At 41.2% G+C, this 27971-nt stretch overlaps 1 protein-coding gene across 1 annotated transcript in view; it reads left to right on the top strand.

Annotated features, from left to right (window-relative positions):
• The first annotated feature begins 2231 nt into the window (after positions 1–2231).
• Positions 2232–27971, top strand: part of LOC139446020 (poly(ADP-ribose) glycohydrolase-like) — a 41910-nt gene continuing 16170 nt past the window's right edge. Inside the window, exons 1-9 of the mRNA XM_071227283.1 lie at positions 2232–2343; positions 9085–9345; positions 18450–18550; positions 19234–19330; positions 20028–20135; positions 20651–20794; positions 21088–21303; positions 21435–21536; positions 27238–27321. Of these exons, the coding sequence (XP_071083384.1) occupies positions 2257–2343; positions 9085–9345; positions 18450–18550; positions 19234–19330; positions 20028–20135; positions 20651–20794; positions 21088–21303; positions 21435–21536; positions 27238–27321 (1200 nt within the window). The 5' untranslated portion in view covers positions 2232–2256. The remainder of the gene's footprint in view (positions 2344–9084; positions 9346–18449; positions 18551–19233; positions 19331–20027; positions 20136–20650; positions 20795–21087; positions 21304–21434; positions 21537–27237; positions 27322–27971) is intronic.

The following is a 27971-nucleotide window of genomic DNA, read 5'->3' as shown; positions in this document are numbered from 1 at the left end:
ATGCCCATGATGTCAATCACTGGATTGTCTGGTTCAGACTTATTTACAGAACGCCGTCATACAGATTGATTATGGCGGCGTTAAACAACAAACAAACAAACACACCCATGACCTGTGGATCTTAACCATGAGTTTCAACCCTTTATGACAGACAGACAGACAATTTTGTTCAATAAAAGGCCACTGGCCCAAAATACATACATATGCAGGAATACATAAAACCTGCGCAAAATGACATATTTACAAACTGGGAAAATTTACATTATTTTCATTTTATTTTTTTATTTGTTTACTTATTCGCGGAGGATTATTTACTATTTACCCTAAGTTGATGAGCTTTGGTAAGAAAAATAGATATTTTATATAAGGTTACTTTATTGAATAAATTGTCTGTCTGCAACCCTTTACTGCTCTCTACCAACCACTCGCCATGGAAAGCATGAAACCTTGCGCGGTACACACCACCTGTCTTTCCGCACACTGACGCCTCTGTTTTGTGGTTGTGTCACAATTTGGTCAAAGATCAACATTTGGTGATATTCACAGCACAGATTACATTTCAACAGCAACATGCGTAAGTGATAACAATGATATTATAAAGATAAGATAACACGTGTGTGTATTTGTAGTGATCATACCGATAAACATGAAAACAACCCCAGGAATAATGCATCTATTCAATACTTATTACGTTGCATAATTATCACTCATAATACTATACTAGTACTAGTACTACTATATAGTACTCACGTGTCAATTCGGACAGATAACCTTTTGGTACATGCAATTTATAAAACATACCGTATTCGACGTAATAAGCGTCCAGGGCGCTCTCAAAATTAGAAATAGGGAGCTACTTACTAGAATATTATTTTGGTGAAAAAAACTGAGTTGAAAGATAAATATCGTTATTTATGCTGAAATATTTATGTACGACAGATATATTTTTCCATAATTCAATAACCCATAATTAAGGGTGCATATAACCCATGAGTGCTTATAATAAATAAGTCTTGTGTACATTGATCAATCGGAAGGAGTACTAATTGGGATTGTTCACTCGCCAATATATTAGCAAATGTCACCGTGGGCACTTATTAGAGCGGGGCGCTTATTACGTCGAATACGGTAATAAAGTTTTCTCTGAGCTTCCGAACAATTCATTTCCAGGACAACCGGTGTGTTCAACTAACACTGATTATCGCCTCAAGAAACATGACCACGAGGCAACACATTTCAAATAAGCATCGGAGATTTGTTCTGGGTCCACTGCGAAAGAAATTATTTGAGCCGAGACTGTAAAACAGCCACCACTGTGTTGCAAAACAAACATATATCTTCTTTTCTCTTTTTATGAGCAGAGTCTCTACACTTGAACACAACAGAGGGCTAGAGTGGCCCAGTCGTCTAAGGCGCCGCGATTCGCTGTGCAGAGTTGCGTCTCTTGGGCACGCCAGAAACCTATGATTGTGGGTTCGAATCCCGGTTCGCCCCGATTATGTTTCTAGGTTTGTCAGCACCATACCCGTGCTCGTGGGTTTCAGCGAAGTGGTAAACGTCTGAGACCTACATAATTTCGGGCTTTCCTCCCACATTAAGCTGACATTAAGCAAATTCAGTAAATGCTGTCGTGTGACTTCTTTTTCTGGTTTGTTATCTGGCACTGTCACGTGGCAGAAGCACTGCTGCCCGACGTCAAGCAACAGACACTGACTGTTGTACGCAAATAATGTGTGGGAGGTGCTACCGATAGGGCAGGACGTTACCCTTTTCGCGATCACTTGGTGTCATTACTGATTTCCAGTAATCCATTTACATAAATGCAATCACTATTTTGCCTTTTACATCCAATGAAAAGTGTTTCGGCTGGTTATAATTATTCCCTGGCGTTGATAGTTTATGTATACACCGCATCGACATCGATCTTCGGCAACAAACATTAATACATTCGTACGCTCTGTATATATTAGTCCCTAATGTAACGCAAAACGAGCGGACTGCGCCTCTGTATTTCTGACTGTCTGTATGTCTATAAATGTATTATGGAATGTGTGTGCGCGTGCGTGGATATAGATATATAAATGAACAGCAATTAATAACATATTATTCAGAGAAAAGCAATATTTCCTAATGAACAGCAACGTTAAGTAGCACGTATACGGTAACCGATATCTTATCACAACCTTGTATTAGCTGTAACTGCACTCTTTGTGTGTAAGATAATACAACAAGGAAGTACAAGAGCAATAGGGGCTGATGGCGGAGTACACGTTGGTGAAGTTACTCGGAAAGGGAGGGTTTGGTGTCGTGTATCTCATCAAGGACACGAAGTCGGATGAAGTGGTAAGTTGATTCAGAATGGATCGTAAAATGTGTTTGAGTCATGAGTTTAATGTTGAGTACACGATTATTGCAAGTACAAGGTGCATCTTTCATTGTTGTAGCTTTATATCGTGGAATGTGCTTCACGGTGCGTAGGTGGTCTGATTGTCCGTCTCTCGCCACACCACACCACACAAGGGACACTTCACACTGTCACATTCAAACTACCACGCATCACACCCAATACCACACACCAAACATCCCACGCCACACACCAAAGTCCAAATACCACGAAATCACACACTTCACACCACGCAACAAAGATCGCATACCACACACTGTTCACCTTACCCAACACACATCACATACTACACACCAAACATCACAAACAACACAACACGAACCACACGTCATACGGTAGATACGGGACACATTGTCTATATATGTTACATCCATGTATCAAGTTTCACCAAACACTACACACCACACATCATACTCCACGACCCTCACACTCTTTACAACACATTACATACCACATACCATATACCATATGCAACACATCACACACCATACAATACAAACCGCATACCGTATATTACATACCACGTACCATATTCAACAAATCACACATGCAATACACACCACGTACCAGATACGATACATTACAAACCACATGCGATAAACAACACATCACACACCACACAACACACTTCACACAACACATTTCACACCTCACAATCCACGCCTCACAACACACACCTCACACAACACAAACACGCCTTACAACACACACCTCACACCACACATTCAACACCTCACACCACACATTCCACGCCTCACAACACACACCTCACACAACCCAAACACACCTCACAACACACACCTCACACCACACATTCCACGCCACACAACACACACCTCACACAACCCAAACACACCTCACAACACACACCTCACACCACACATTCCACGCCACACAACACACACCTCACACAACCCAAACACACCTCACAACACACACCTCACACCACACATTCCACGCCACACAACACACACCTCACACAACCCAAACACACCTCACAACACACACCTCACACCACACATTCCACGCCACACAACACACACCTCACACAACCCAAACACACCTCACAACACACACCTCACACCACACATTCCACGCCTCACAACACACACCTCACACAACCCAAACACACCTCACAACACACACCTCACACCACACATTCCACGCCACACAACACACACCTCACACAACCCAAACACACCTCACAACACACACCTCACACCACACATTCCACGCCTCACAACACACACCTCACACAACCCAAACACGCCTCACAACACACACCTCACACCACACATTCCACGCCACACAACACACACCTCACACAACCCAAACACACCTCACAACACACACCTCACACCACACACAACCCAAACACGCCTCACAACACACACCTCACACAACACATTCCACGCCACACAACACACACCTCACACCGCACAACACACACCTCACACCACACATTCCACGCCACACAACACACACCTCACACCGCACAGTACACACCTCACACCACACATTCCACGCCACACAACACACACCTCACACCACACAGTACACACCTCACACCACACATTCCACGCCTCACAACACACACCTCACACCGCACAATACACACCACACATTCAACACCTCACACCACACATACCACACACCTCACACCACACAATACACACCTCACACCACACATTCCACACCTCACAACACACACCACAGACCACATACAACACACCAGACACCTAACGACACACACTTCACACCTCACACCACACACCTCACACCACACAATACACACCACACAACTCACACCACACACCTCACGACACACCTCACACCACACATACCACATACCTCACAACACACCTCACACCACATAACACACACCTCACACCACACAATACACACCTCACATCACACAATACACACCTCACAACACACACCTCACACCGCACAATACACACCACACATTCAACACCTCACACCACACATTCCACGCCTCACAACACACACCTCACACCACACCTCAAAACACACACCTCACACCACACAATACACACCTCACACCACACATTCCACGCCTCACAACACACACCTCACACCGCACAATACACACCACACATTCAACACCTCACACCACACATACCTCACAACACACCTCACACCACACAATACACACCTCACACCACACAATACACACCTCACATCACACAATACACACCTCACAACACACACCTCACACCGCACAATACACACCACACATTCAACACCTCACACCACACATTCCACGCCTCACAACACACACCTCACACCACACCTCAAAACACACACCTCACACCACACAATACACACCTCACACCGCACAATACACACCACACATTCAACACCTCACACCACACATACCTCACAACACACCTCACACCACACACCACAGACTACATACCACACACCTCACGACACACACCACACAATACACAACACACAACGTACGACACACACCTCACACCACACACCACAGACTACATACCACACACCTCACGACACACACCACACAATACACAACACACAACGTACGACACACACCTCACACCACATACCACACACCTCACGACACACACCTCACACCACACACCTCACGACACACACCACACAATACACAACTTACGACACGCACCTCACACCACACACCACAGACTACATACCACACACCTCACGACACACACCACACAATACACAACACACAACGTACGACACGCACCTCACACCACACACCACAGACTACATACCACACACCTCACGACACACACCACACAATACACAACACACAACGTACGACACACACCTCACACCACATACCACACACCTCACGACACACACCTCACACCACACACCTCACGACACACACCACACAATACACAACTTACGACACACACCTCACACCATACACCACAGACTACATACCACATACACACCTCACGACACACACCACACAATACACAACACGCAACTTACGACACACACCTCACACCACATACCACACACCTCGACACACACCTCACACCACACACCTCACACCACACACCTCACGACACACACCACACAATACACAACTTACGACACACACCTCACACCATACACCACAGAGTACATACCACATACACACCTCACGACACACACCACACAATACACAACACGCAACTTACGACACACACCTCACACCACATACCACACACCTCGACACACACCTCACGACACACACCACACACCACATACCACACACCTCACACCACACACCTCACGACACACACCACACAATACACAACTTACGACACGCACCTCACACCACATACCACACACCAAACGACACACACCTCACACCACACACCTCACGACACACACCACACAACACACAACTTACGACACACACCTCACACCACATACCACACACCTCGACACACACCTCACACCACACACCTCACGACACACACCACACAATACACAGCACACAACTTACGACACACACCTCACACCACATACCACACACCAAACGACACACACCTCACACCACACACCTCACGACACACACCACACAATACACAACTTACGACACACACTTCACACCACACACCTCACGACACACCTCACACCACACACCACATACCACACACTTCACACCTCACGACACCAACCTCACGACACACCTCACACCACATACCACACACCTCACGACACACACCAGACACCACATACCTCACACCACAAATCTAACACCATACGTTATGCGCCATGAAGGTATTGAGAGTGTCCACCACTAACCTTAACTGCAATTGGAAAGATGTGCGACACTCTCTTTATGAGATAAACGAAGATCAAAGCTTCACTGTTGCAGGTGCTCTTTCTTATGAATAGGAAGCGATGTGATGCAAAGTTAACTACCACGCATCACACCCAATACCACACACCAAACATCCCACGCCACACACCAAAGTCCAAATACCACGAAATCACACATCACACACTTCACACCACGCAACAAAGATCGCATACCACACACTGTTCACCTTACCCATCACACCACTCAACACACATCACATACTACACACCAAACATTCTTTCTTATGAATGTGATGCAAAGTTAACTCAGGCTCAGTCAGTAATGTTTTAACTATAGATGCATGTGTTGTAGTTGACAAGGAATGTTGGAGTGGCGTATTTATCTAACAGCATTGTTATACGGCTGGTGTTTGTCTCGACTACTGCAAAACTAACTGCGTCATGAAACTATTGTAACCTCACTCACTTCAGACACCACACATCACACATTATACACCACACACCAAATATAACATACCACACACCAAACATCACATACCACACATGACATATCATACACTACACACCAAGCATAACATACCACACACCAAACATCACATACAATACATGACACATCATACACTACACACCAAATATAAGATACCACACATCAAACATCACATACAACACATGACACATCATACACTACACACCAAATATAACATACCACACACCAAACATCACATACCACACATGACATATCATACACTACACACCAAATATAACATACCACACACCAAACATCACATACCAAACACCAAACATAACATACCATACACCAAACATCACATACCAAACACCAAACATAACATACCATACACCAAACATACCACACCACACACGAAACATAACATACCACACACCAAACATCACATACAACACATGACACATCATACACTACACACCAAATATAACATACCACACACCAAACATCACATACCACACACCAAACATAACATACCATACACCAAACATAACACACCACACACCAAACATAACATACTACACACCAAACATAACATACTACACACCAACCATAACAAGCCACACATGAGACAGCATACACTAAACACCTAACAGAACATACATCACACACCACACACCAAACATCACATACCACACAACGAACATAACATATCACATACCAAACATAACATACCACACTCCAAACATAACATACCACACACCAAACATCAAATACCACACACCAAACATCACTTACCATAAACCAAACATAACATACCACACCAAACATAACATACCACACACCAAACATAGCACACTACACACCAAACATAACATACCATACATGACACATCATACACCACACACCAAACATAACATACCACACACCAAACTTAGCATACCACACACCAAACATAACATACCACACATGAGACATCATACACTAAACACCTAACAGAACATACCGCACACCAAATAACATACCACACACCAAACATAACATACCACACACCAAACATCACAAACCACACACCAAACATAACATACCACACACCAAACATAACACACCACACACCAAACATAACATACCATACACCAAACATAACACACCACACACCAAACATAACATACCACACACCAAACATAACATACTACACACAAAACATAACATACCACACATGAGACATCATACACTACACACCTAACAGAACATACAGCTTATCAAACATAACATACCACACACCAAACATAACATACCGCACACAAAACATAACATATCACACACCAAACATAACATACCACACACCAAACATCACATACTACACACCAAACATAACAAACCACATACCAAATATCACACACCACACACCAAACATCAAATACTGCACACCAAACATAACATATCACATACCAAACATAACATACCACACACCAAACATCAAATACCACACACCAAATATCACTTACCATACACCAAACATAACATACCACACACCAAACATCACATACCACACACCAAACATTAGATACTACACACCAAACATAACACACCACATACCAAACATAACATACCACACACCAAACATAACATACTACACACCAAACATAACATACCACACATGCGACATCATACACTACACACCTAACAGAACATACCGCACATCAAACATAACATACCACACACCAAACATAACACACCACCCACAAAACATAACATACCACACACCAAACATAACACACCACACACCAAACATCACATACCACACACCAAACATAACATACCAGACACCAAACATAACATACCATACACCAAACATAACATACCACACACCATACATCACATACCACACACCAAACATAACATACCACACACCAAACACATAACATACCATACACCAAACATAACATACCACACACTAAACAAGCTAAGTCATAAGTATTCAAAAGTCAACCGACCCGTGAAGATCCGTGTTAGAATTGATTTTCAGCAACCCATGCTTGCCCTACCAGCCGACTAACAGGATCGGGTAGTCAGGCTCGGTGAATTGGTTGACACACGTCATCGTATCCAAATTGCGTGGGTCGATGCTCATGATGTCAATCACTGGATTGTCTTGTCCAGATTCGATTATTTACCGACCGCTGTCATATAGCTAGACGATTGCTGAGTACGGCATTACACAACACAGAAAGAAAGAAGCAACACAAAACAAAACAGATGAATATTTATCCATTCGTTTCATCCATTTGTCTCCATATCAATCCTAACAAAAATGACACATCTGTGCTTTTCGTCAGTCAGCCTTGTATTTTCATATTAAAACATCTCCACTCTTTACCATCAGCTTGCACTGAAGACAGTGGACCTAGACAAGGCCAGCGATGACGAGAAGGCATTCGCCGAGAAAGAGGCTAAGCTAATGAGAGGTCTCGAACACAGTCACGTGGTGCAGTATGTGGACTCGTACTTTAAAGGGACTACACTTTTCATCTTCGCGGAATTCTGCGATGGTGGTGATCTACATCAGTTTCTCAACGACTCTGTCTCCAGGATACCCGAGGACCTGGTCGTGTGTTGGATGACGCAGGTCCTGTTTGCCCTTGAGGTATGTCGTATACGTGAGTGAGTGGGTTGAACGCTGCTTTGAAAATTATTTCACTTTCGATCGGCGTGTGTCAGTGAAAGGAAGGGGTGGTCGGGTAGCCTACTGGTTAAAGCGTTCGCTCGTCACGCCGAAGACCCGGGTTCGATTCCCGACATGGGTACAATGTGTGAAGCCCATTTCTGGTGTCCCCCGCCGTGATATTGCTGGAATATTGCTAAAAGCGGCGTAAAACCATACTCACTCACTCACTGATATTGAAGGAACGCCCCAAGTGATGCAGGTCTTAGATATTTAACGATTTATAAAAATCCGCGCGGTGTTGTGCTGACAAACCCAGAAACATAATCAGGACGAACCAGGATGCAAATCACGATCTTACGTTTCTAGGGCATTGCCTAAAAGTCGGGCCGGGCCGGGCCAAGACGGGCCAAAGTGTTACTGGCTAATTACTTCATGATCGGCGATCATACCTACATATAATTGATGCAACATACACACATGACATTATTGAACAATCACCAAACACAAAAGTGCACCATAAATAAGTAATTCGGAGTAAATCCCTTGAAAACCAGAAAGTGGAGCAGTCTGTTAGCGTCGCTGATCTTGGTAACATGTAAAAGAGCAATCGTTAAACGAATTAAGATTTGAAACGTATCAAATACTTCTAGCTATCGTGATACAAATTTCCATCTGTGAGCATAGTGTTTATATTTATAGGAACGTTTTATATATAAGTAAATACCACTTTGTAATGTCACTGATCGTCGTATTTAAAGCAGACACGTTGGTTAAAGTAGACCTCTTCTCCATATACTCTCAAGTCACACAAGTGTTCGGTCCGACTTGGCCCGGGCTGTCAAAATCAACTTTAAACTCACATATGTATCATCAAATGGATTCACATCTATAAACTAGTATAATATCTACCTAAATACCACTTTATAGTGTCTCAGATCACTGTACTTAAAGAAAACAAAGTGCTCAAAGTGAAGCATTTTTACTGTATTTTCTTTAGAAAATCTGTCAGAAGTGTTCGGTCCGACTTGGCCCGGGCTGTCTGAATCATCTTAAACCTCACAGATGTATCATCAAATGGATTCACATCTTTAGATTAGTATTATATCTACCTAAATACCACTTTATAGTGTCTCAGAACGCTGTACTTAAAGAAAACAAGGGTCTCAAAGTGAAGCCCTTTTCCCTCTACATTCTCAACAAAGTCTCTATCAGAAGTGTTTTGCTTGTGTTGGGTCCGACTTGGCCCGGGCGGTCAAAATCAACTTTAAACACACAGACGTGTCTTCAAATGTAATTACATCTATAGATTAGTGTTATATCTACCTATATACCACTTTATAATGTCACGGTACATCGTATTTAAAGAAAACAAGGGGCTCACAGTGAAGCATTTTAAATGTATTTTCTTAAGAAAATCTATGTCAGAGGTGTTGGGTCCGACTTGGCCCGGGCTGTCAAAATCAACTTAAACCTCACAGATGTATCATCAAACGGATTCAGATCTTTAGATTAGTATTATATCTACCTATATACCACTTTATTATGTCACGGTACATCGTATTTAAAGAAAACAAGGGGCTCAAAGTGAAGCATTTTCACCTACCTGCCAAACAGCCCTTCAGATCTTTGTTTACTGAATACACCTTGACCTATGTTCAGTGATATAATTTATAAGATATTGAAGCTACATGGCCGCCCATAGTTTCTTGCAAATGTGCTGGCTACACTTCAAGGTTTCGTGCTCAACAAATATATATGAATGTATATGATGTCTCATCTTGATGTACTTTAATAATGCAATTCGACAAAGAAGATATACAGATGCCTCGATAACATTTTTGGCAGTCAACTACAAGTACAGGTAAACATGGCTATTAATGCTCATGTGTGTCAGGTTGCCCTTACCTCGCCGTCAAGCTCTGTACACAAAGCAAGTGCATAGTCTAAATAAGGCTACATTTGCATTTCTTTAGCCGTTTACAGATGCCTCGACAACATTTTTCACACATGAATGACTTATGTGTGTCAGGTTGCCCCAACCTCGCCGTCGTATCTGTACACAAAACAAGTGCATAGTCTAAACTAGGCTACATATGCATTTCTTCAGCCGTTTCAATAATGCAGTGCGCTGTCTCAGCATTCTGCGTAGGTCTGTACAGCACAATGTATTTTATTAGTAATTGGTCGATCCTTCATAATCCATATTTTTGCCATTCATTTCACATATGCCTCGGTAGAATTGAGGTAGGGGAAGGACTTCTGGTCAGATAACAAGGTATTCAGATATCCAGAAACTCGTTTATCCGGACAACATTTTAGAAAAAGCAATTGTCCGGATAAGCGAGGTTCGACTGTAAAGCGCGTGATACATGACAAAACAGATGTGTTAGGACCTGATTCGCACTTGCTGAAGGGATACTAATGGACCCTGATCATAATACATTGGTTGCTTATTATTATCATTATTATTAAACATATTGTATTGTCCAAAAATCCATTTGATGATACATCTATGAGGTTTAAGTTGATTTTGACAGCCCAGGCCAAGTCGGACCCAACACTTCTGACATAGATTTTCTTAAGAAAATACAGTAGAAATGCTTCATTTTGAGCCTCTTGTTTTCTTTAAATACGATGTACCGTGACATTATAAAGTGGTACATAGGTAGATATAACACGAATCTATAGATGTAAACACATTTGAAGATACGTCTGTGTGTTTAAAGTTGATTTTGATCGCCCGGGCCAAGTCGGACCCAAAACAAGCCAAACACTTCTTATAGAGACTATGTTGAGAATGTAAAGGGAAAAGGGCTTTACTTTGAGCACCTGGTTTTCTTTAAATACGATGTACCGTGACATTATAAAGTAGTGTATAGGTAGATATAACACTAATCTATAGATGTAAACACATTTTAAGATACATATGTGTGTTTAAAGTTGATTTTGATCGCCCGGGCCAAGTCGGACCCAACACAAGCCAAACACTTCTGATAGAGACTATGTTGAGAATGTAGAGGGAAAAGGGCTTCACTTTGAGCACCTTGTTTTCTTTAAGTACAGCGATCTGAGACACTATAAAGTGGTATATAGGTGGATATAATACTAATCTATAGATGTGAATCCATTTGATGATACATCTGTGAGGTTTAAGATGATTTTGACAGCCCGGGCCAAGTCGGACCGAACACTTCTGACATAGATTTTCTAAAGAAAATACAGTAAAAATGCTTCACTTTGAGCCCCTTTGTTTTCTTTAAATACGATTAACCGTGACATTATAAAGTGATATATGGGTAGATATAACACTAATCTATAGATGTAAACACATTTGAAGATACGTCTGTGTGTTTAAATTTTTATTTTGACCGCCCGGGCCAAGTCGGACCCAACACAAGCCAAACACCTCTGATAGAGAGAATGTAGAGGGAAAAGGGCTTCACTTTTGAGCACCGTGTTTGCTACTCCAATATGAGACACTAAAGTGTTATATAGGTAGATATGATATTATAATTAGTCTATAGATGTAAAGTATGTGTTGTAATTTTAGGAGCGCTTTGACAGTTATTAACACGTGTCGTGTCAGTCCTATGACATTCGCGAATATCCACTTGCAGAAAACATCCTGTGTTGGTTTAACATGAATTAGTAAAGGTTAAATAGGTATGCCAAACACGTTAATTAAGAAGAGTAGTCAAAACACTGTCATTTCGAATTCCTGCCCAGGACATCACACCCCTGCATGCTAAGGTCGGTGAGAAACCTTCTGATCAAAGTAAAGACACAGTCAAGACACTGACTTTTCGGTATGAACTCTCGGTATGTAGCTATAATTATCAGTTTATTATATTGCTGAAGATACATTTGGATTCAAACTCAATTAAGTGAACAAAACTATCCGTTTCTGGATATTTGAGATCTGCCTAGATATGCACGTTTCGTTTTATTATTCTGCAATCCATTTTTAGTATTACCCGCTGGCCCAGCCCGGTCCGACTTTTCTTGGCCCGACTTTTAGACAATCCCCATTTCTGGCGCTCCTACGGGAGGCATTTCTGTACATCCATTTACAGTGCCTTAGGCGACTTGACCATCCGTGCCCCAGGTCGATTAAGAGTAATTTGGAAATACAAATTTCATTCAACACAACGTATTTCTGGAAGACAAGTGACAATAATGCATCATTAAAGATGCTCGGTTACTTTCACTTTTGATATTGAGAATGACGTGGATACTCGAAGGCTTAAACAACTGGGTACATTTAAGAGTTGACTTTCACTTTGTGTGAGTTCATTGGATTATGAACCTTCATAGAGTGAGATCAAAACTGAATGAACGTCGGAGCTTGCGGATGTTCATATTATTACAATGTTTGGTCCTCACTCTATTTTTACCTCAAAGGACGTATACCTTGATCCATACACATTTATGTTTAGTAAGTGTGACTTCATGCTTACACGGACAGCCATACAACAAGCTCTATCGCGGAATAAAATAGTTCCATGAGCTTATTTATGTATGCTCAACATGCTCAACGGTAACAACTTTTCTAGTTTCTGAACAACACATGTACTCAAATAATATCCTCATTATATGAGAAAGGTCTTTAATAACTACCGCAGTCAGTCAGTCACAATGACAACGCGTCATAATACATTTAAATTTACATCAAGTACATGACGTCAAAATGGCCGACATGATAAACATGGGAAATACTGCCCGCTTCTTAACCAATTGGAGGCTCGTATTTTAATGTAAGGTTAAAACATGTTGTTCCTCCTTGGTGCATATTACTTCCACAGTAAAATCAATACAATTTAATACAATACTATATAATAAAATCAGGCTAAATTCTAAATGTATGATGCTACACTGTGATTGCAGGTAATGTTTTACAAATACATATAAACACCAGTTTGTGAAATATTCCGGCCACGAAAACGTTGTCTTTATATACTCTTTTCGACATGAACATTTTATTTATGCTGAACCTGCAATGAGTCTCTCGTTTTGTACAAATCGATATGTATATGTACTTGCATAGCGTAGTTTGATAAATACCGTTGTGTCAATTGTGTTATCGCAGTTGATATTGTTTTCACTAGGGTAAACACCATGCAGAGATGCATCCTAATCAGTATGGCCTCGGAGTTACTGATGATAACAAAGTGACGTGCAGTAATTGTCCTACGTTTTCCACACCTTGACATACCCTTTTCACTCTCTGTTTGTTTTTTGTTTGTTTATTGTTCAACGCCACATTAAGCAATATCCCATCTGTATGACGGCGGTCTGTAAATTATCGAGTAGGGACCAGACAACCCAGAGATTGATATTATGAGCATCTATCCACGCAATTGGGTCAGCGAGCTTGACCACCCGATCCCGTTATTCGCCTCTTACGACAAGCATACCACGTAATTGGGATACGATGACATGCATCAACCAAGTCAGCGAGCCTGACCACCCGATCCCTATAGTCGCCTTTTACGGCAAGCATGGGTTGCTGAAGACCTTTTCTACCCCGGATCTTCATGGGTCAACTCTGTTCGGTCACGTATGCCAACAAACAATTTTATAACTGAAGACCTAGCTACCTGAATGATGCTATGCTTTTCGTATGCAAGATTTTCCATATTTTGCAGTATGCGGTATCATAAAGTGCGTTCAAATAACTAAACGACCAAGAATGAAAAATAATCACATAGAACTGTTTCAATATGGACAATTCTGCACAGGGTTAAACTGAATCCTAAAGAATGTCATACCAGGTCAAACAGGAAAAGGTAAACTGTGTGTAATCATTATACCAGGGTCATGTGGTGACGTAGGAACTAGGCGTTAGATGTAAAGGCTTGCCCTGCACATAGCATCCTGATATCGTTGGTCGGTTAAAGTGTCTATTATAAGGGGCGGTCGGATAGCCTTGTGGTTAAAGCGTTCGTTCGTTCGTTACGCCGAAGACCCGGGTTCAATCCCCGACATGGGTGCAATGTGTGAAGCCCATTTCTGGTGTCCCCCGCCGTGATATTGCTGGAAAATTATACATCCATGTACACATTCCTGACATACACTGATAAGTGGGTTATTATCTACAAGAGATCTACAAGTTCATCTTACGGTCACACACTGTTTTGGTTCAACGCTTGTTCTTTAAAGAGACATATAATGAAAGTACCATTGAGCTTTCGAACGTCCAGTCATCATTAGGCACGTATAATGAAACTGATAGTGGTCTTCTGTATGACACTCCTCACATGGATCTCCGACCCGTGAAGATTCGGGGGTAATAGGTCTTCAGCAACTCATGCTTGCAGTAAAAGGCGACTATACTTGACGTAAGAGGCGACAAACGGGATCGGTTGGTCAGATTTGGTTGATGCATGTCATCGTATCCCAATTGCGTGGATCGATGCTCATGATGTCAATCACTGGATAGTCTGGTCAAGACTAGTTTATTTACAGACCGTCGTCATATAGCTGGAATATTGCTGACAATAAATAAACAAATACATGGATCTCCGGACGCCGCCAACTGGCCGATAACAATCATCATGGCTTTCAGGAAGGAGGTGTTCATTATGCCCTCAAATTTCTCCCATTTTCCGATCAGAGATGACGTGGAACTGGTAGTCTGTGGTAATGGGATTCTGTACTCTCATTATGCCCTCAAATTTCTCCCAATTTTCGTGGGAGATGACGTGGTACTGGTAGTCTGTGGTAATGGGATGTTGTACTCTCATTATGCCCTCAAATTTCTCCCAATTTCTGTTCAGAGATGACGTGGTACTGGTAGTCTGTGGTAATGGGATGCTGTACTCTCATTATGCCCTCAAATTTCTCCCAATTTTTGTGGGAGATGACGTGGTACTGGTTGTCTGTGGTAATGGGATGCTATACTCTCATTATGTCCTCAAATTTTCGTGGGAGATGACGTGGTACTGGTAGTCTGTGGTAATGGGATGCTATACTCTATCTTAAGTATGGACTACTACTAATACTACTACTACTACTACTACCACTACTACTACTACTACCACTACTACTACTACTACTACTACTACTACAAATAATACTATTTTAGAAAACTGTTCCCATGTGTCCAAACACCATTACTTCACTAATTAAATTCTCTTATGGATACAGTGGATGTTCTGCCTTGGTCGAAAAATACTTCACCCGAAGAAATGTGATATGACTGTCCATAAAAAACCTCCGCCCTTTTACCTGTCTCAATACACAGTACAAATTATTTACAGGGTGTCTTCCAAATCGTGTGTCATACTACGCTTCCAATAACATTATTTACATAGAGCAGAAATGAGCCAGAGAGGGATGTTTGGGCTGTAAGCATCAATTGCTAGTTCAGAAAATGTTCTTTGAAGAGGCTAAAACTTACCACAGTATACGTGACCTCTCAATGTGTTGGATAGACTACAGAAAAGTTTATGATTCTGTATCTCACGAGTGGATTCTGAAGTCACTGGAAAGCATTGACGTCCCCGAGCTACTACTTGTTTTACTCAAGTATTTAATGAATAGCTGGTCAACTCAACTTGAGACGTATTCGCAAGGGCATGTGGTGATTTCGGAACCCATTTGCGCCACAAAAGCAATACTATTGCTTCACGGCGATTCTTTTAGTCCTTCGCTTTACTGTTTGTCACTAAATCGTTTAAGCTTCTCGCTTATAAAAGAGGAAGGTTAATTATCATCTTGGATACCCTCAACACAGATCCCCAACACCTCTTGTTCACCTCCTTTACATGGATAACCTTGAACTTTGGCAAAGGAGAATCCACACTGAAAAATAGAAGATTCTCCTTGTCGAGTAATTTTCTGATGATATTGGCATCTCCTTTGGGTTCGACAAATGCTACATTCTTCGTCTGAAACGTGGAAAGATATAAGAGAGAGGATTGGCTAGTTTACTTGGGAGAGGAGTTATTTACCATCTCGTGGAAAGTCGGGCCTATACGTAATTGAATGCCAATGCCAATAACAAAGACAAACTTCGGGCAGAGTACAAGTGTAGACTTAAGAAAATCTGGAGTTCAGAGCTGAACGCTCACAATAACGTCCAAGCCACAAATACTTATGCTGTACCCGTCATTTCGTATTCTTTTGGTGTTGTTGATTGAAAGAAACAGGAAATTCAGTGTACTGACTAACGCATACGCAGAATCATGTCAGACAATATATCCCCCCATCCTCGCTCTTCCCTCAATCGCTTATATTTATGAATCATAATTAGAGGGCGTGGTTTGATAAACCTGGAGCCTCTTCATGATAATATTGTATTGTGCTCTTTTGCACACATTTATTTGTCTGATGATCCTCTTGTGAAGCATGCAATGACTCATGATGAAAACAAGGTATTCCACAGTTTCCTCAAACGAACCAGGGACATGGGACATAATTTCAATGTCAGTGTAGATTTTCGTGATGGCTACTTACTGCTGGGCGGTACAGAAATGAGGGTCAACCAAGTGAAGTGTCATATCAATTCGGCCCAGACCTATCTCAACGACCTCTGTATCAAGTCTATGTGCAGTGTGTTGAGTCCATCGCTTGGATGAAGTCGACTGGCCTGAAAAATGAAACAGGAGGTTTTCTGTTTGCTGCTCAGGATCAGTCACTTCCCACTCGAAACCGCCAATGTGTGATTTTGCATCAAAATGTAAATATGAAATTAAAATTATACAAAGACATTCCAACACATTATCATTATTAGTATTGTTATTATTCAGTAATGTCACGTTGCAAATATATAAGATATATCTAAATATTTCCCTCAAGGGTGTTTCCGGACTGTCAGTGTATCACTGTATATAACCTGGCATCGTTTACTTTAAAGTATTATTATTTAATAGCAATACATCATCATGCAGTATTGATTGACATTACAAGAGATGTTTGACAGAAATTGTCTGCTTAAAGTAACCGAACATAAATCACCCTGTGCAAATATTGCCATGTAAGAAGTAAAAGGCAACACATCCAACCTGTATAGCGTGGGTGTAAATCATGCACAGGTAAGTGTAGACAACTGCATACAAATTTATGAAGACTATCTGTTTTAGTACTTGCATGCCAGAAATATTCTACATCGGGATCTGAAGCCTAAGAATATTTTCCTGACAAGACAGGCTCATGCTAAACTCGGGGATCTTGGCATCGCTCGGTAAGACCCAACGTGTCCATTGTACTGTGTTCATTGTTCCTCTGAGAATAATTGATAAAGAGTGTACATATTTTTAAAATTATTTAAGCCAATGAAATGATAAACGAAGTAGGCTAAAGGATACAAATTTGAATTGAAGAAGTTTCGTGGTAGGAGGTCAACAGGTCAGCAAGTATTCTATTCGATAACACATGTAGTGTGAATGGTATATATATAACGTCAACGCCGACACAGATTCCATTGGGCGTAAAAGGCAAAATAGTGGTGATTATCATATGAATGGATCACTGAACATCAGGGATGACACCAGGTGTTCCCGAACATGATTAGGATGTCCTGGTCTGCAAACAACTTTCATGTTTTCATAGTTCATGTAAATAAATAAGAGCCCGATTCATCATATGTTTACTTGAATGTCTGAAGTGCTGATCGCAATATGGCTGCAATATTGCCGATGCGTTGTAAAATTTTAACTCACTCACTCACTGAAGTGTTGTTTTGATAAATTTTCTTCAACATATTTCTACCATGATTTCTGTGTATTTCTTTCTGAAAACCTCTTTGATGATATCAACTTGTTTACGATAAAGTTTCAGTGTGTGTGCCTCGACCATTTAGAAATAAATATTTTATTCGATACCGTGCTTTGGAACTGCCCCCTCACAGGCGTGCGTTGATTCCAGGGTGTTGGCTCAGCCAGCGGACATGGCCTCCACTTTGATAGGAACTCCATGCTACATGAGCCCCGAGATCTTGCTGCAGGAGGGCTATAATCAAAAGGTGATTGTAAATGTCATACTCTTCACCACATTGCTTGTTTTTTGTTAAACGCCGCGCTCAGCAATATTCCAGCTATTTGACGGCAGTCTTGACCAGACATTACAGTGATTGGCGTCATGAGCATCGACCAACGCAAATGGGATACGATGGTCCCATTACTTGTCTCTTACGACAAGCATGAGTTGCGGAGAATCTGGATCTAACATGTGTGGATGAGGTAGTTTATCACTGCCTTGAATCGTATTGAGGTTATATCATGGCTTGTCAGCTTAGATGAAAGGCCGGAAATGACTCAGATTATTAATATTTTGCACTTTGATGAACTGACCGACCACATAACATGACCAGCAAATCCTAGCTTGGTCAAAAAACGCATATCTGCATAGCGGATTGCCTTCTAAAGATCACAGGGCCATCTGTATCAATAATAAATTTGCCTGTACCAGCTTACCTTTCCGCGACTCAAGTATGTACAGGAATATTGAAATCATTGACTCATTCAGTACTGTCACTGTGCCATATATTTGGAGAATACCTTACGAGCTGCGATGAATTAAGGGTTACCTTGGCGAAGAACCTTCAACAGAAATTCGCAAAGGATATATTCTACAGTAGTCTGTGATTTCGAGCTGATGGAAACAGTATTCCTGACAACAGAAAGGCTACTTATATCCGTGTCTCCACGATGTTGTTTCAGGCCGACATATGGAGCTTGGGCTGTGTTCTGTTTGAAATCACGTCCGGGAGGAGAGCGATTGATGAGGTATCTCCTCATCTCCTCGTCTTCAAGGTGTTGGCAGCTGGCGTGAGTTCATTTGTTAACATTACTTGCATGGATATACTATGCTAATAACAATGAATGGTTCAATTTGGAGAACACTTAAAAGGAAGCAGGTGTTGTTTTAATCCAAAGTAATCAAGTATTATGAGAATCCGTGGAATGTGGTATTCCTCGTCACTGGCTTGTTCCCAATGCAGATTCCCAATAAACATATCTGGGATTTTTGTTTGATTATGTTACGCACATTTTATTATGGTAAATTAAAAAGAACGTTGCTCAGGTCGAGGATAAACTGTGCGTTGTTTAATGCATATGAAAATAAAATAATATAGTTAGCCATGAATAATATAACCAGGGAGTCTTTTCATATATTAGAATTAAGAGAATTAGAGATAATGTCTGAGGTCGGTATCGTTTATCGTACGATTCACGGATCAGTTTTGTATTTTTTGTAAAAAGATATATAGCCATAATCTTAATGGTGGCAATATGGTAATATAATTGTCTGTAACACTGAACCAAATTGTTCAATCTTGCAGATTCCTCCCATCGACAAGTTGTACAGCAAGAATCTGAGAATTGCGGGTTCAAAAATGGTTGACAAAAGGCAGGAGAAGAGGCCAAGTACATCCGAGCTCCTAAGCTCCAGTCCTTTCAGCGACTTCATCAAAAAACCCAAAGAAGTATCTCTATAAATAATTATAAACATGTATTGTTGTTAAATATTATTTTACAACAAGGAAATAGCATGTGACTAAGGCACACAACAAACCGATACATTGATGAGAATTTGCACACTCACTTCCAAGCCACACACAAAACTGTTATCTCAGAGTTGAAAATAAATGTAAAACAGAACTACGACATTTCAGTTATAGTTAATAGACCGTGGTGGTGGCTTATTTTAGACCTTTGTGGTGGCTAATGTTAGACCATGGTGGTACATATTTGACAAAGCAAAATTTATCACTTTCAGCCCCTCTCTATCATGAAGGAAACGGTTTTCGTGACCAAATGGGGGACAGACCAGTCAGTGTCAAATGTACGAAAGTTGATTGAAGGTTTATTCCTGGGTATGGCTCCATTGGGGAAAATTACCATATCCAAAGATTCTTTGGCGCATTACCGGAAGCGGAAACAGAAAGGAAGCCATGTTCAACCCTGTGCAGTAGACGCGGTTGCTTCTTCGGCGGTAAATATTTTTCTAATAAACTTTTGAAGTACGTATGGAAAATGAATAATGAAAGTTTAAGAATATTTTTGTAAGTATTGTGACGTCATTGGCAACTCCTTGTAGTCGTGTTGGGTGTGTTGTATTTTCAGGTATCACCACCACCTCCGGTGGCTGTCAATCAAGACAAATGGGACAATTACCACGTGAAGATGCCGTGCTCTCCACGCAATGAATATTTTGACGACGACAAGGTGAATACATTGTGTAGGAGTAGATCTAGGTAACTTCCTAAATTTTATGCATTTTGGTGATCAAATATGGAAAGGTACATTGGGATAATACGGATTACCTTTAATTGACGTGTCTTCCTAATTTCGATAGTGTTGTCTTACCATAATATGTAGGTTACTTTACCTCTGATCTGCCTTCATAATCACAATGTCCCAATAGAGGTGGAGTTGCACTGTTGATTAGAAATGTGTTTAAACAGGGAGTGAAATGTGTAAATTTATCCTTCAGTGATAGCATCTATGTTCTCTTTTCGGATTTGAAAAAGAAATATTGCTGGGGCTTGTATATGTCCACCCTTTATTATCTTCAGTCTGACACGCGTGATATTAAGGATTTTGACTATGTCGTATCGTGTCTTCTTAAACTACTGACGCTGTTCTGTGATAATGACATTATACTAGCAGGCGATTTCAATGCTAGAATTTTTAACGGATTATATACTTTATGATGATGATGATCAATAGAGATCTTTTATGGTATGTGTTAGTTCAACAAGATATTAAAGGCAAAATGCTGAATATAATTCGTGATATGTATTCTTAGACAACAGCAGCTGTTAAAACATCATCATGTTAGCCTTTCCGAATATTTTGATTGTTTAAGTGGTGTTCGTCAAAACTGTATTCTTAGCCCACTTCTATTTAGTATTTTGGTTTATAAACCAACTTGAAGATGAATTACAGCAGCATGGCGGGAGAGGTATTTTTGTTGGTGCAGGCTTTTTCGATTTGCTTTTATTACTTCATGCAGATGATTTGTGTCTGTTTTCTGACAGTGTTATTGGTTTGCAAAAGAAAATACACATATTATGAAATATTTGTTTAAGTGGGGCTTGAAAGTTAATCTCAAGAAAACTGAAATCCTTGTGTTCCGCAACGGTGGTATTATTAAGAATACTGAAACATGGTTGTACAATGATATTGCACTGAAAACCTTAACCTACTATAGTTACCTTAGTATCATATTTTCAAACAGGCTGCCATGGTCAAAATCAGTACTAACAATTATTAATAAAGCTAGTAAAGCACTTTTTCCCATAAAACAGTTGCAGGCGAAAATAAAAAATCTTGCTCTCACCGTTCTCTTTAAAATGTTTGATTCTCAAATAAAACCTATTCTGTTGTTCCCATCCGAGTCATTTGAACAGTTTCATATCAAATATTTTAAATATGTTCTAGGTGTTTGCAAATCTTCTACTACTGCAGCTGTGTTAACTGAGTATGGCCGGTGTAATATATATTGCGATTCATTCACTAAATGCATTAAATATTGGTGCAAACTTGTATGTATGCCGGATCCTAGATATTCAAAGCAATGTTATGACGATTGGACGAGCAAGACAGCCTTACATGGGCCTCAAATGTTAAGAAATTACTTTATTCATATGGTTTAAATTATGTATGGAATAATCAAAGTGTCGGTAATATTGATTTATTTCTTTTAGAATTTCGACAAAGAGTAAAAGACTGCTGTGTTCAATCAATTTTTTCAAAGTTAAATGAGCATTCAAATTTAGATTTTTACTCCACTATAAAGTCAACTTTCGCAATTGAACCATATCTGCTTCATAAACACCAAAGAGACCAAAGCGATTTTGTCCTTTTTGTAAAATTATAATAGTACCCTATTCTGCTTTCACTATAGTCCAAGTCCAATCTACAATCACCCTATCCAAATTACAGTTTGCTGTTACTATTTCTCATTCCTATCTGCATTCACTATTCGTACTCCCGAAGTCAGATTTGCCCTTACTATGTCCCAATTCGTGTCTACCTTCACTATATCCACAGTAATATCTGCCTTAACCATATCCCAAATCCTACTTCCGAAGCCCTATCTGCCCTCACGATGTCCCAAGTCGTATCTGCCTACACTACTTCGGTGGTATATCTGCCTTCAGTATACCCCAAGTCCTCATCTACCTTCAATACATCGCATGTCTCATCTGCCTTCACTACTTCCCAAGTCCCATCTGCCTTCACTACATCCCAAGTTCTCATCTACCTTCAATACATCGCATGTCCCATCTGCCTTCACTACATCCCAAGTCTCATCTACCTTTACTACATCGCATGTCTCATCTGCCTTCACTACATCCCAAGTCCCATCTGCCTTCACTACTTCCCAAGTCTCATCTACCTTCAATACATCGCATGTCTCATCTGCCTACACTACTTCCCAAGTCCCACCTACCTTCACTACATCGCATGTCTCATCTGCCTTCACTACATCCCAAGTCTCATCTGCCTACACTACTTCCTAAGTCCCATCTGCCTTCACTACATCCCAAGTCTCATCTACCTTCACTACATCGCATGTCTCATCTGCCTTCACTACATCCAAAGTCCCATCTGCCTTCACTACATCCCAAGTCTCATCTACCTTCAATACATCGCATGTCTCATCTGCCTACACTACTTCCCAAGTCCCATCTGCCTTCACTACATCGCATGTCTCATCTGCCTTCACTACATCCCAAGTCTCATCTGCCTACACTACTTCCTAAGTCCCATCTGCCTTCACTACATCCCAAGTCTCATCTACCTTCACTACATCGCATGTCTCATCTGCCTTCACTACATCCCAAGTCTCATCTGCCTACACTACTTCCTAAGTCCCATCTGCCTTCACTACATCCCAAGTCTCATCTACCTTCACTACATCGCATGTCTCATCTGCCTTCACTACATCCCAAGTCTCATCTGCCTACACTACATCCCAAGTCTCATCTGCCTTCACTACATCCCTAGTCTCATCTACCTTCACTACATCGCATGTCTCATCTGCCTTCACTACTTCCCAAGTCCCATCTGCCTTCACTACATCCCAAGTCTCATCTACCTTCACTACATCGCATGTCTCATCTGCCTTCACTACATCCCAAGTCTCATCTGCCTACACTACTTTCCAAGTCCCATCTGCCTTCACTACATCCCAAGTCTCATCTACCTTCAATACATCGCATGTCTCATCTGCCTTCACTATATCTCAAATCCCATCTGCCTTCAGTACATCCAAAGTCTCATCTACCTTCACTACATGCAAGTCTTATCTGCCTTCACTACTTCCCAAATCCCATCTGCCTTCTCTACATCCAAAAACTTATCTACCTTCACTACATCCAAAGACTTATCTACCTTCACTACTTCCCAAGTCCTATTTGCCTTCTCACATCCCAAGTCTCATCTGCTTTCTCTACATACCAAGTATCATCTGCCTTCACTACTTCCCAAGTCTCATCTGCCTTCACTACTTCCCAAGTCTCATCTGCCTTCACTACTTCCCAAGTCTCATCTGCCTTCACTACTTCCCAAGTCTCATCTACCTTCACTACTTCCCAAGTCTCATCTACCTTCACTACATCCCAAGTCTCATCTGCCTTCACTACATCCAAAGTCTCATCTGCTTTCTCAACATACCAAGTCTCATCTACCTTCACTACATCCCAAGTCTCATCTGCCTTCACTACATCCAAAGTCTCATCTGCTTTCTCAACATACCAAGTCTCATCTACCTTCACTACATCCCAAGTATCATCTGCCTTCACTACATCCCAAGTCTCATCTGCCTTCACTACTTCCCAAGTCTCATCTGCCTTCACTACATCCCAAGTCACATCTACCTTCACTACATCCCAAGTCTCATCTGCCTTCACTACATCCAAAGTCTCATCTGCTTTCTCAACATACCAAGTCTCATCTACCTTCACTACATCCCAAGTCCCATCTGTCTTCTCTACATCCAAAAACTTATCTACCTTCACTACATCCAAAGACTTATCTACTTTCACTTCTTCCGAAGTATATCTACCTTCACTATATCCTTAGTAGTCCTGCACCATGACCGTGGAATATATCTATTTTATGAAAAAATAATAATCTAGATATGCATACAAAAGCAAGTCTAGCCAGCTCAAGCTCTGAAATCAGCATGCAGAGGGATTTTCAAGTCAAGAAGGTTATTGTGTAATATAAGTTTTCAGAGACTAAATGTTAGTCTATATCCTTAGTCACGTCTGCTGTCACTATTTCCGAAGTATATCTGCCTTCACTATATCCCATGTCAAGTCTGCCTTCACTTCTTCCGAAGTATATCTGCTTTCACTACATCCCAAGCCCCATCTGCCTTTACTACATCCAAACACTTATCTGCCTTCACTATATTCCAAATCTCATCTGCCTTCACTACTTCAGAGGTATATATGCCTTCACTATATCCCATGTCAATTCTAACTTCACTACTTCCCAAGTCCCATCTGCCTTCACTATATCCCAAGTTCCAACTGCCGTCACTATACTCCAAGTCATTATGTTATCTGTCATCTGTTCTAAGATCCCTTTGATTGATAAACTCCGTGTAATGCATCAGTGAGGACGTTACAGTCTCCGTGTGACATGTTCCACATTTCCACCAATCCTTTAACATGAAAACTTGAAACAAATTCATATCATCCAGTTTATGTTTAAGTCCGTTAACGTTCCCTACGATAAATGTTAAGCCCGATCTTGAGTCACCCTCTGTCGGTAACCATTGGACCGGACCACTCCCCTAACAGCTAGTCGGGCGCGGACCTCACATTAGATCCTAGCCTTGAGCCCTCGATTTAACATGGTGATACAGTCTGACGACATATCATATGAATAAACGTTGTCCTCAACATTCAACTTGTCAAAACGTAGTAGTGCTTTTAGATCCACCTCGGGGGCACGGACGGCCCAGCCGTCTAAGGCGCCGCGATTCGTTGTGCAGAGTTGCGTCCCTTGGGCACGCCAGAAACCTATGATTATGGGTTCGAATCCCGGTTCGCCCCGATTATGTTTCTAGGTTTGTCAGCACCATACCCATGCTCGTGGGTTTCACCGAAGTGGTAAGCGTCCTAGACCTGCATCACTTCGGGCTTTCCTCCTACATTAAGCTGACACGCCGTGATATAACTGGAATACTGTTAAAAGCGGCGTTAACCCCAACTCACTTACTTACTTACTTAGATCCACCTCTCTGGCTTGACCATGAACGGGAAACGTTGCTCATGTTTTTGTCTAAAAGTTGGTGACAAATCCTCTGTGATGAACATGCCAGAATCTGAATTCTTTAGAGTTTTAGACGCCTCCAATATGCAGTGTTCGTCGTTGACCTTATCGATAATTGCCTTACCCTTCATGATGCGTTGTGCTATCTGTATGCTAACATTAGTGAGCTTCAGAGCCTCAGTGACAATGTTATTCACAATTTGTTTACAGTCGACCCATGAATCACCGGGCTTGGCATGAGGAAACCGTGAAATATTAGACCAGAGCGATTGCTCTGATTTTCGAACAGTCAATCCTCCCATCCATACACTTGGTCAAGCCTCTCAGTTTAGTATTTCTCTTCTATAGCTTGGTATATCGTGCAGTTGTGTTTCAATGTATCTTCAATTGCAGTCAACTTGGTAACAAGACTATCATTTGAGCTTTGTAAAGTACCAAACGTGCGCGATATGCCCCACACTTCATCAAACATTCATTGTAAAGTTGTTTCACTCACTTGAGATGGACGTTTCATCTGCCTTCACTTCATGCCAAGTCCTACATCCTAAGTCTGACCTGCCTTCAAGATGTCCTTATACCAAATCTGATCCGCCTGCATCAGTAACTAATTATACCTTGCTGTCGCTATTAGGGAAGTTCATCATCATTCAGAAGACGATGGGATTTGATACATGAAACATTAAACAAGTCCTTCGCAGGCATAGATGATCTTGAGGTATGTGCAGTTTAGATACTTGTATACGAGTATGCTGGTATAGAGTATGTGCACGTGTGAACCTTGTCCTATTTCTCGTGCCTGTGTTGACTGGAAAGGTGTTAATCGCTGTCATGATCAGTTCTACATTATTCTCGTATGACGTGGCATAGCAGGGATACTTCTGTGTGGTGTCAGGCAAATAACACATACTTTTTTATGCAAATTGTGTGATTGGTGGGTGTTACCTGTACGGCAGGACATGCTTAGCCTTTTAGCGAACACCTGGTGTCATCACTGATTATCAGTGATACATCCACATAAATTTCACAGCTATTTTGCCTTTTACGCCCAATGTAATCTGTTTCGTCTGATAGGCGAGACTGGCTATTCTCCTTCGTTGTCGTTTTATATTTACATGCATCTACTACCACGTATGTGTTTTAACATCCAGACTATCGCGTTATTCTTCATATTTATAGATTCATTTTAAGGTTCATCACATTAAAACATAAAGATTCCTAAATCCGAATAACATAGAGGCAAACTATTGCTAAAAGATATACATTTATATTGCAAAGCAAATAAATACAATGAACAGGTATCTGTAAACGAATTCCATACAGGCAATCATAAGTCATTCTTGGACATTTTCAGAGGTTATTTTGTTG

Source organism: Haliotis cracherodii, unplaced genomic scaffold, assembly GCF_022045235.1.
Source record: "Haliotis cracherodii isolate W230 unplaced genomic scaffold, xgHalCrac1.p SCAF_6, whole genome shotgun sequence".
In the NCBI taxonomy this organism is placed as follows: Eukaryota; Metazoa; Mollusca; class Gastropoda; order Lepetellida; family Haliotidae; genus Haliotis; species Haliotis cracherodii.
This window is presented reverse-complemented; position numbering and strand designations above follow the sequence as displayed.